This window comes from Electrona antarctica (genome assembly GCF_951216825.1).
Source record: "Electrona antarctica genome assembly, chromosome: 9".
In the NCBI taxonomy this organism is placed as follows: Eukaryota; Metazoa; Chordata; class Actinopteri; order Myctophiformes; family Myctophidae; genus Electrona; species Electrona antarctica.
The window spans coordinates 11,158,012-11,170,751 of NC_136790.1; the positions used below are offsets into that span (position 1 = coordinate 11,158,012).

At 42.6% G+C, this 12,740-nt stretch overlaps 1 protein-coding gene and 1 long non-coding RNA gene across 2 annotated transcripts in view; one reads left to right on the forward strand and one right to left on the reverse strand.

Moving 5' to 3' along the window:
* Positions 1-12,740, reverse strand: part of LOC306929734 — a 231,748-nt gene that overhangs the window by 63,539 nt on the left and 155,469 nt on the right. The gene's annotated exons all lie outside the window — the stretch shown is intronic.
* gpr37l1a (G protein-coupled receptor 37 like 1a) lies at positions 9,687-12,532 on the forward strand (the record flags this gene model as incomplete). The annotated part of the gene is made up of 2 exons (XM_079510238.1): positions 9,687-10,178; positions 11,447-12,532. The coding sequence occupies exons 1-2, from the start codon at positions 9,948-9,950 to the stop codon at positions 12,530-12,532; spliced, it is 1,317 nt and encodes a 438-aa protein (XP_079366364.1). The 5' UTR covers positions 9,687-9,947.

Below are 12,740 nucleotides of genomic sequence, written 5' to 3' on the forward strand. Positions count from 1 at the left end.
TCAAAGATGACATTTGGTGTAAAGAGAAATAAGGAGAATAGTAGATCAGTGGTTCCCAAACTTTTCAGGTCGAGACCCAAAAGAGAGACAGACGTTTGCCCGGGACACAAACTAGCGAAAATAAACGATCTACAAGCGCACAACGCGTCGCTTCGTGCTGTGTTGCGAGCTTGTAGATCAGCTATTTTCACTACTTCTTAGTATTTTTTTATCTTTATCGTTTTTTCACATTATGTGGGCAGCAATGCTCTCCGCAATCTAAGACCAATCTACCCCACTGATCAGAGCTGATCAGTTCATGATCAGACATAAATGTCTGTTCATGAACATGAAGGTCTTGCAGCTACAGCTGTTTGTTTGTTTTAAAATGCATTAATTTATTTTTTATTTAAATAATTTTGTATTTTTAAATATATATATTTGAAAGAAAATAGGATTTTTAATCGAGTGACTCATAAAGATTTGAAGCCAAACTTGAAGAGTGAAAAGTGATGTAGACCCAACACTTCTTCTGTGTACATATGCATGTGATGTGTTTGTAGATCCGCTAGCTAGCCTATTATTGGCGTGACTTCGGCGTGAAGCAAACATCTGAACTTCTGTTAACAGCGTTGCTATATCAAATTATTCGGGTGCATGATTCATGTGAGAAGTTGGGAACCAACAGTTCCCGATCGTTAGGATGCATGGGCCTAGTTAGAAATGTGTTGCAGCTGTCTTTGATCATCACTTTTCCATACAGTATCAGATAGCAAAAGTGTTGAATAATACACATTGTCACAAACATCACCTCAGCAGAGCAGACCCAATAGTTTGAGCGCTGCATGTTTTCCATGACATTTAGTGAGTGTCAATCAGCAGGTGAACCATCTAACCATATTGCCACGCCAGATCTTATCTGTGCATGGCACATCTAGAAGGCACGCCATAGTGCACCTGCCACACAAGTGGAAATGCATTCCATGAGCTCTTTTGCCAGCTGCTTGTAAAGCTGCTGGACAACATGTTGATCGCCGCAACGTGAAGCTGTGCACTCAGGCAGAGGCTGAGGCACACAAACTGATTATAGATGTTCATAAACGACAGCTTGTTGCACCTACCGATTATTACAGAGTCATTTTTTTCCCCCTCCTCCTTCCTTTTTTCCAGATTTTAACAACGGCAGGCTGTAAGAATGGTTCTTTGCTGATTCACATAGCCTCTGGTGTTAATGCTGAAATAAAAATTCTCTATGGTTCTATGGTTTCTTAATCACTGTTCTGTGCCAGTTAATCCAAATTAAATTGTCCCCGGGGATTAAATGAAGTGTGAACAAAATAATAACAAAAGAAAAAAAAAAGTAATAATCCTGGGGGTTGAATTCAGGAGAATTCAGCTTCACCCAGTTGATGGATAGGCGTGGGGGGGGGGGGGGGGGGGGTTCTGGTTGTTAGGGGTTAATTGTCTTGCTCAGGGACGCCTACTTCAACAAGTATTACTGGATAAGCCTGGGGGTGTTCTGGTGACTTCTGATTATCCACTAAGCTACGGCCACCCCCCAATCATTTCATCGTGATAAAAACACAAAACTAGATGTTGTGACTAGTCTACATCCAGGTTGGAGCAACGCTAAGGCCTGGGTTTACTTTGGAAAGCACCAGCTGTTTATTTCAGCGGCACAATTTGGATTACTGTATTACTATACTTTTATACTACAGTGACATCACAATTCCTAGTACACAGACACAGAAGGTGAAATCGCAGTAACTCGAATAAAACACATATGCATACGCATATGCATGAATGCATACGCATGATGAATGCATGAATGCATACGCATTCATATTATTTGTTTTCTCAGAACTTTTTACTTTTGTCTGAATCACTCTGTTCTTTGTTCATTTTACTGTACACTTAACAATAAGCAGGATTCAGTTCAGAGTCTGAACTGAAATTAATGGAATTAATGAAATTAATCTGAGTTGAACTGAGCCCAAATGTTTGTCAGAGATGTCCTTAGCAGAGGTTAAAGAATATCAAACACAATCTGTCTTCCCTTTAGAATCTAAACTGTCCATGATGCGTCTCGAGCAGCGCTTTCTGGGTCAGCGCTATGATTGAGTGACGACAGAAGCCTCAGGTGAAAGCCACCCAATGAGCTTCTGTCACGGGACAAAGAGCCTACAAAGAAGGCAGATGGTTTATATAATGGATTTGCCGGAATGAAGACGAGGGAATCTTGTTAGGCCAGTTCGGGGGAAAGTAAGACGCAACAATAGGTGGTGAGAAATGGAGATGGGGGGTGGGGGTGAAGCGGAATGGATGGTGTTGGGAGGAGGGGTCCCATTGCGGTTAACAATGAAGCCCCATTGGTCAATTGTGGAGTTAAAAATACCAGCCATGGCCCGGGCGGCTAGTGTAGCGGTCCGTGCACGCCAGCCTGACGGTGTGTCACGGGTTCGACTCCTGATCCCGACGACCTTTGCCGCATGTCTCTCCCCATTTCCTGTCACCATACTGTACCCTATCCAATAAAGGCAGAAAAAGCCCAAAAATATATATTAAGAAGAAAAAATACCAGTCGTTCATTCTATTACATAATCATAAAAACAGTTTTGAAATTAACCACTCTAACATCCCTGTCTTGGGGCATCATTCTTATCTACAAGCTCACAACACATCACAACGTTGTAATCCTGTAGACTGGATCCTGGCCAGGTCAGCTCGGATCAAGAATTTGTCTACAGAGTTATAGAGGGTTCATGTGAAAACGGCAACACAATGGTACGTTCTTTCTAGTGATGGGAGATTAATCGGCAAACACATCGGTATCGGCCGATTTTGTTTTTGTTTTTAGATTAATCGGCATCGGTTCGATTAATCAATCAGACCGATTAATTCATCGGTCAGATTAATCGGTCTGTCTTTACAGATAAACAAGCCCAAAGTAACAGCTTGAACAGATCTACAAGCTCACAATATTAAATATAAAGGTATTAAAGTTAAATCTGACTTGCCTAAGCCTGCAGTGCAGATATGCTGTTACATGTAATTTTCAGAATGGACAAAATTTGTATAATTTTTCAATACAGAAAGAGATCATATCGACATCGGTAATATCGGTTATCGGCCATAACAGCAATTAATTATATCGGGTATCGATATCGGCCAAAATGTCTCATCGGCACATCCCTAGTTCTTTCCTATGAGCTTGTAGATTGGCTATTCTTAGCAAGAGACACTGATTTGAATCACCTTTCTATCCACCCGTATGTGTTCAAATCTGATTTGCAAATCCATTTTTTTCCCCAGACTTGATCAAACCAATCTGATTCCAATTAATAGGCTAAATGATTCTGAATCGGGAAGCCAGTCTAAACTTGAAGTAGATGTATTTACCACACACTTTGTTGTTGACATTTCTATTGTCTCCGATACATTTTTCAGTGGCTTAATATTATATTATATATACAAATTTGAAGATGCATAGGATGTCTTTCTGCTGCTTGGGTTCATGTGTGACTGACTGACTGACTGACTGAGGACATGACTGACTGACTGAGGACATGACTGAGGACATGAACCCATTCACCTCCAGTGGTGGAACATGAAGTAAGTAGAACATGAAGTGGAACATGAAGTAAGTAGAACTCAAATGTTCTACTTACTGTAAGTAAACGTATAAATACTGCAGTATAGAAATACTCCAGAATTCAAAATGCACTTGAGCAAAAGTACAAAAGTTCTGGCATCAAAATGTACTTCACAAGTAAAAGTACTCATTACTCATTTCAAGTTTTCAAATGTCTAAAAATCATTTGAAAATTCACAAAGTTCACAATGTGTCGCATCGCGATGCATTGTGAGCTTGTAGATCGTCAATTTTCAAATGGCTGAAATGTATATTGGGCCGAAGTGATTACTGTAATATTTTAATAATAATAATCAATTTACAAAGTAACTATTAACTAAAGCTTTTAAATAAATGTAGTGGAGCAAAATAAAATATTTGGATCCGAGATGTAGTGGAGTAGAAGTAAAAGTATTGGAAATTGGAAAGTACAAATACCTCAACATTTAATTTAAGTAAATCTAGTGTAAATGTTACTTTACACTGATGTCCTCACATGAACCCATGAATGGGAAAAGATGAGGTGACGAATGAGCAGTAACAGGTTGGGCTGGGAGGCTACATTTGTGTCTGCTACTGACCTCGTGTGGTGGTTTTGCTGTAACTACATTTGACTTATACACAAAAAATGATTCTGGGCTGTTGTACTGCAGCATTTCTATACTGTATGGTAAAATGGCACCAAAATAAAACAATGTGCTCTCAGATTATTATTGTCTCATTGATCCCCATAATTAAATGACAAAGTAAATGTATGGATTTCCTTCCCCCTATTCATCCCTGTGCAACTACGTGCAACTATACGTGTGATTTATATGTGGAGGAGCAGGATTCTGAAATCTATACACACATACCAAATTACATTAGACAAGAGAAGCTAATAAACCAGCTATGTGCGTGCACGACTGCACGTATGGTGACGCACATATGCACACACACACACACACACACACACACACACACACACACACACACACACACACACACACACTCACTCACTCACTCACTCACTCACTCACTCACTCACTCACTCACTCACTCACTCACTCACACGCACACACGATCACAGTGACATGTCACAGCCCCTTACAGTGAGGATTGCCCTGCAGTTATCCTGTACACTTTTCTTAGGCATAAGCCTACTGACAGTAAAAATGACTGAGCTAAAGTGAACTTCGCTGAGAAGAGCACAGGCAAATCATATCAAATTTAACTGAATTGAGCTAGTGGCTTTCACGCCCAATAACATCACATGCCAACGCCTACTGTTACCCGGGTGAATAAAAGAGATTACATAATCTATGAACAGTTTTGTATACAAGAGATGGGCGCTGAATCTTGCAGAAATCTCTTGAGAATCCCACGCGGTACTCCTATAGGAGATCCATGATCCAAAAGATACACGGCTAGGAAGCTGAACAATGGCCAAGCTCAGCGGACTGCACTCTGCACAAATCCCAAGATGTTACTTATACAGCTCGTTCGTTGGAAATATCGACACTCAATATGGCAGTCGTTGTCGTAATTTGCCATGATGGCGTATTATGTTGCTTGTTTATGGATTTAGCGCAGCCCATTTAGAAGTCGGCCGCATTGAATCGGGAGTATGGTCCTTTGGGGTAGTGAGATAATGGGGTCATATGTCATGGACTACCAGAATAGTGGTAGTAACGTTGTTATATTTTACGTAATACAAATTATAAATGTATAAACTTCACAGACATAATCTTGGATTGTGCTGTACTATAAAATGAATGTATGTCTATTTGAAGTTATTAGTGTTCTCTCCTCTAGAAAGAAGCTTCTTCCTGTAATATACAGTACAGAACCTCATGCTATCTAGATATTAAGTCATGTAAGTCAGGTGAACAGCATGTCAATGAGAGAAACGGCATACTGTACTGCACAGTCCTTCCACCAGATAGTAGAACATTGTGATTAAGTGGTATGATAACCCAAAGGGTCATTCAAATAGTTATTTTAATAGCTTAAGGCTGGACATTATGCATACACATGGTTGTCTATATGCTTTCACGTGTGTGTGTGTGTGTGTGTGTGTGTGTGTGTGTGTGTGTGTGTGTGTGTGTGTGTGTGTGTGTGTGTGTGTGTGTGTGTGTGCGTGCGTGTGTGTGTGTGGTGTGTGTGTGTGTGTGTGTGTGTGTGTGTGTGTGTGTGTGTGTGTGTGTGTGTGTGTGTGTGTGTGTGTGTGTGTGTGTGTGTGTGTGTGTGTGTGTGTGTGTATGAGGCTGCGCAACAGTGACACTTGGTTGTGCAAACAAAACAAACACAATTTTCGTGCTCAGACACAGCCAGCCAGGCAGGGACGGACACAGCCAGCCAGCCAGCCAGCCAGAGACACACATAGCTGTCTATAGGAGTGGTTGCACCACTCAAAAATAAAAAGATCAGTCAGGCCGCTCTCTGCACCTACAGTATAGCTGACCAGCTTGAATCTGCCCTGATTTGCCAACCTTTATGTCCTTCATTCAAAGTAGCTACTGATAGTTTTCTATGCATTAAATCCAGCCCTGCCTAAAACATACCAAGAAGAGACAACACATTATCAATGCCACATGACAACATACAACTCCATCTCCCAGAACTACAAAACACAACAACTACACATAATACAATCACAATCACATTCCTATTCCTACTATCACAATCCTGCTGTACTACAGTCACACGCGCTATATGGACAAAAGATTACCGAACATGATTTGTGTGAAGCTGCAGCACCCTGTACTGCTTACGTAATTAGATGAAGTAGTTAACTGTATGGCACCCCTTGGTAAATGTATTGAATACAGCGGTGCCTAGCAGCTAAGGCAGTTAGTGCACAGACCAATCTGCGCCAGTGACCACGAGGACCAGGCCTGCCGACACTGGGGATAAAGGGTACAGTTACTGTGGGGGGCCACAGACCCCACTGCGAGAGAGTCACTGTATTAGATTATTTGCTTGGGAGGAAAGACCATGGGGTCACCAAGGTCATCCTCCAGGGAGCATAAAGGTGTACAGCTTGTTGTTGCAAATGTGCAAGTACTCCCTCTTGTGGTGTAAACGTTAATTGTGAACTCCAGACAGCTCACTGGTAAAAGGTCAGATTTAGCATTTCATCATTCAGGTGAATGGGGGAAGTGAATTTCAATCACATTTGTAAGTTTAGCATGCAGCCTACAAAAAACAAATGTATTGCCTGAATCAATAGAAGACACAAAGGGGGAAAACAGAAAAGTACAACAATATCGTAATATCCTTCCCATTTATACAACTATAAGCACATGATACATTTTATATACATGGTACTTGAAATAAAGAAAAAAGTTAGGAGCCCAGATGTAAACATACTGACATTGCCAGCTTTAACTAGCTTAAACAGCTTCACTAGCAGGCCTAAAAACAAGTAGAAAAGGGCATACATTAGAATTGTACAAGATTTAAGCTGGGTACAATAAATTAGACATGAGATAAACAAACACCAAGCCCGTCCGTGCTGCTGCTTACAGCCGAAGTTAAATAGACCACAATAAGGTTCCACTGTGATTTTACCAGCTAGCCACCCATGAAGATCATACTGTATAATCATTACTAATTTACAGCTAAATTGTACAGGTTCATGATATCTGGCAGAGGCAGAACTTATTTCATTATTTTACTGTTACAACAAATGAAGGTAGTTGCTACCTAATTTGGGATAAAATATATTTTATATTCTCACCTTCACTAACTATCTACGAAAATATCCATAAGCTCCCATAAAAAACATTACCGCATTAAACCAAAAACGTGCAAATCTGTAGTAGAGCGCATAAACTGCCAAACACTCCTGGAAGGGGTCTTAGAATTATCATGTGACTGCCTAGGTCTACTGGCTGAAATGTTCATTCTGGTTGTCTGCCTATTAGATATTACATAATGAGATATCTTGATGTGAAAAGTTGATATTTTGGCTTGAGGGTGCTTAGGCTGATTTAGGGAGGACAGGCCACGAGGTCATTCAAATACTTTAGTTTGTGTTTAAGTGGAAAATTTGCTTTTCCTTTGGGTGGTGCTAAAGGAAAGGCCATGGGTCACCAAAATCAGTATGCATCCTTGCTGAGTGCATCGAGTAATGGCAATCTGCCCATTCGTTTTTCAGATATCTTGTGTGTTGGCCAGGCCTGTGTGAAAATGTTGGCTTAATGGTGGTAGGAAAGGAGAAGGATTCAAGAAAATACACGTGGGAGCTTTAAACCAGTGTGCGGATGTTTTTTACCTTCTTCTCCTTGATATTTGCCTTGATGTCCAGTAGCACCTGGCCTAATACAGGTACAAGATGTGCACACTGCACAACACAATCTCCTATGTGAACGGTACTAGAGGAAAGGTCATTGGGTCTCCAGTCCAACATCTGATTGGCCCTACCGCTCATCGTGAGAGCAACATGAAAGTGGACAGAAAACCCAAAGTTTTCTAGATATGGGAACAAAGTGTTGAACAGAACAGAAGGACAGATCGACCAACGTGGCCATAGAGCTACACACGTACCTCATATATAACAGTATCATCTCTTTCCCTTCTGCTAAAAATAATTTGACCCACTAATTTACACATGTAAACCTGTAATGTGACAAATAAACCTGATTCTGTGTGAAAAATACATCAAATCAACAATATGCCTCTCCAAACAAGATATGGGTAGTCAAAAATGCCATGCTTACGTGTAATAAAATGGAGTCATGGACCATGGGTGAACCAAGTGCTTCAATAGCAAGAACCAGCAATCAGATATACACTAGGGCCTAGTCACTAGGCCAGGGGTGCCCAAAAGGTAGATCGCGATCTACCAGTAGATCACAAAGGCTGTGCAGGTAGATCACATGACATGCCCCTAAAGAGTATTTCATTTAAATATATTGAAGAAAAAAAACGATCAAAATAAAGCATTTGTCTTATACTGTACAGAATGTAACACGAACTCTACTATTCCGAAGCCCCCTCAGGTACATATTTAAACTATTTTCAGCAATGGTATAATAATTGATTTGGTGGGTAGATCTTGCCGAGCTGGTCATTTTGAAAGTAGCTCTCAAGTCAAAAAGTGTGGGAACCCCTGCACTAGGCCTACCTTAACCAGATAAATTAAAAATATTCTAATGATCTTCTCAGCACATAAAATAAGTTTATCATAGTTCCAAGAAAGAACAGTACAGGTGTGTTAGGCTGTATTGCCATAATGTACCTGGCCATTTCTCTGATGAGCTGAAATGCTCTTCTCCACCTTTTAGGCTACAGAGAGGACAACAAGAAAGAACACGATGTATTTGTTATTGTAATAAAGCCATTTCTCTCGTTATTCATTTATCATAACACGGCTCCTGCTAGGCGCTTTCCGCTTTGATGTTTGCTGTGTACCTGCCATTCTCTGCTGCTCCTCTTGGATGTCTCCTTCCTTGTCCAGCAGAACCAGAACCAGTGGCCACTGCAGTTTACAGGCGTTTGTGCATTCTCTTTCTCTGTCTGTTAAGACAGAAATAAGAATACATCCAAATGATGCCATCTTGATCTTGATTTACCCCACATGTTTCTCTCAAAAGAACCGCCAAGTGGCGCTATAGACCTCAGTATACATGTACTGGATCGTTCCCCCAGAGAAAATAATCACTGAATAGATGGGCATTCCAGTTTGAGGCAGATTCAAAAGTTCTACAACTACATCAGAGCGAGCCATAGAGCAGTAGAAGAATAGAAGATGGTCAGTGCAGTGTCCCACCAGCATCCAGGCTATAGCTACAGATGAATCCCACATGTTCTATTTTTCTACTACACTTATCGTCAATACATTTCTTTAAAATAATAAGCGATATATAATACATCTTAACAGTAGGCTACAATTATGGTTCCAGTTTTGGCTTTGCTGTTTCTTTTTCTGAGAGTTACGGAACCCCGTCATGTGCAGCAGCCTGGTGTCCATGCAGCCATGAGGGACCAGACAGAGTCTGTGCGGGCTGCAAGCGCATTGGGCCCGGGGACTTGGGACTCTGATTCCCTTAAGGCTCCGGAGCCAGTTGGGCACCTCTCGGGCGACCCAAAAAGGATCCCTCGCGGAGCGAAGGATGGGAGCTCAAACAAATGGGACCAACATTCTCCAAACAGTTACCGACATCCCAGACCTCCACCCTACGACCCGGACAGTTACTTCACGACACCGAAGAGCGCGCACAGGCAACGGGGCATCTCGGGTTCAGTCTCTGGGGTCTTCTTGCATGATGGGAACTACTCGGACAAAGGCACGGTGTTTGTGCAGAACCCGCTGTACCCCGTGACTGACGGCTCGTACGGGGCTTATGCGGTGATGCTGCTCGCCCTCATCCTCTTCGCGGTTGGCATCGTGGGGAACCTCGCACTGATGTGTATCGTGTGGCATAATTATTACCTGAAGAGCGCATGGAACAGCATCCTCGCCAGCCTGGCGTTCTGGGATTTCCTAGTGCTGTTCTTCTGTCTGCCCGTGGTCATCTTCAATGAGCTCACCTCCAAACGCTTACTGGGAGACCTGTCCTGTCGCATCGTGCCCTACATGGAGGTGAGATTGATTGATTGATTGAATTGATTAATTAAATACTTGATTAGTCAGAAAGGTAAACGTTCCACGTTTTGTTTACTTTTCTGGCTTGACTAATAGAGTAGGCTACAGTCAGACATTGAGGCTAAAAGGAAGTTAGCAAAGTTACTATATTTACCCAGGGTATCTGGGCTAAGCTCAAGAACTTGTTTCCAGCCAGGCCCTGCTCATAGAACATTTCATGGTAGTGGTTCAATGCCTTGCTCAAGGGCACTATAGCGGTGGTAATTTGAACGTGTCGGACCGCTGATTCGAGCTGGCGACCTTCCGGTATCAAGACCGCTCCGCAATCCGTTCGGCCACCGCTGCCACGAAACACAAGTCCTAGGGACTTGTTGCCAATAAAAAACTCCACCACCTCTCTCATCCTCTTATGCAAGTAATTGACATTATATAAAGTCACAATAGGTCTACCAACTTTGTTGAGTCATTGTTTTTAAAATATAAGGTTTTCTTCATTTAGGCTACTGAAAAATGAACTATTTTGAGTTTTTTGACTTTTTGGAGATAATGTTATGTATCATGACATAAAGTTTAAAAAAATAAAAAATAAAAAACATGCTCCCTATAATGACAACAATATTTCAACTTCCAGCTGTGTTCATTCAATAGGCGAGTGTGGATTGTTTATAATAATTAAACTCTGTGCACTGTGCACCAATGCACAACCGTTTTTAAAACAGGCCTGGCAGCAGCCAGCCCTGTCTGTGTTTAGTTAGTTAACGTATTTGTATGCTAATTAAGACAGTTAATTGTTTAGAGGCGTGGGTTCAACTAATTGAGGTCATTGAGCATGCACTGAAGGAGGAGGGAGGGGGTCAGAAGACACTATAAAGATAGACTGTTCTTTTTGTCAACACTTAGTGCTACATGAGTCGCTAATTTAAATTGTAACCATGAGGTAAATTTATAGTTATTTCTTGGCAGCAATAGTTTTAACAGCTTTGTGTAGTCTACTGTGAAACTTTTTTAGATGAATGTACCCTTCTTCACTTCTTTATCCCTATCCTGATTTTCTGCTCTGACTGACCTCTCTCTATAACTATCTTCATTATTCCTTCCCTCTTATCATCATTACCACTTTTTCATATTTCCACCCTCACCTCCAGACATCCTGCATTATGTTAGCAAAAGTAGTAAAGTACTGCTTCTAATGTATTTCATATGGTTATTATTGTATGTCTAGTTTGGCTACTAGTAATAACCCCCACCCTTTGTTCCTTTACCAGGTGACCTCCTTGGGTGTTGCCACCTTCAGCCTGTGTGCCCTGAGTATAGATCGTTTCCATACTGCAACCACCCCAGGGTCACTACAAACACCCAGAGTTGAGCCATGCCAGTCCATCCTGGCCAAGCTCTCTGTCATCTGGATCGGCTCCATGGTCCTGGCTGCCCCTGAGTTACTCCTCTGGCAACTCACTCAGGAAGTTGTGAGCACTTCAATAATAACTCAAGATGGCAGTCCTCCTCTAACTCCCATCAGCTACCAGGCCACTCAACCAGGGAGTTCACCGGTTGCTAGCCTTGGAGCCCAAACAGGTGGCCTGTTAGTGGATATGTGTGTGCGCCAGCCCTCTATCGATCTGCCAGAGACTGTGTATTCTCTGGTGCTGACATACCACGAGGCCCGCATGTGGTGGTACTTTGGATGCTACTTCTGTCTGCCTCTACTCTTCACGCTAGCCTGCAACTTAGTGACGCGACACGTCATCGCCCAAGAGACTCTGCAGAAAGCAAGTAGTCTCAAGGTAGCAGGAGGACGAACGTCCTCCTCTTCCTCCTCCACTTCTTCCTCTTCCTCCTCTCCTAAAAAGAAGCAGCAAGCGAGGCGGGAGCAGCGGCTCAGTTCAACGGTGATGGCTCTGGCTGTCATTTACGCTGTTTGTAATCTGCCGGAGAATGCCTGGAACATCGCCCTGGCTTACATCTCCATCCCCGTCTCCACATCAACTGAGGCCCTCCTGGCTCTGATTGGACAGTTTTTATTGTTCGTGCGCAGCTCGTCTACACCAGTGTTGCTGCTGTGTCTGTGTCGTTCACTCGGCCAGGCGTTCATGGACTGCTGTTGCTGCTGCTGCGAGGAGTGTCTCCCAGATGGCGCATCATCTTCATCCTCCTCAGCCTCCACCACAGCAACCGCGGCATCCGCCTCTCCTTCCGCTCTCTCCTCTCCCGTATCCCTCTCCCCACCATCGCTCTCTCCCTCTTCCTGCAAGGAAGAGAAACTCGAAATCGTCTCAGGGACGACGCCAGCGATCTTCTATGACAAGGCGAAAGACACTTCCTCTGTGGTGGCAATTGGAACTCCCTGTTGAGGTCTCTCTGCTACAGCCAGGAGCCAGCAGAAAAACTCCCAATGCCTTCATTGTTCCAGTCTAAATGAACTGGAGGCGTGGAGTCATCATAACAGCAGCAACTCATCAGATCTTGAATTCTTTTTTTTTAGGAGGCCACAATAGATTCATTAAGTTGCAGAGACTGGTGGCCACAGACTGGCAGACTGGTGTTATGAACTGTCTGGTT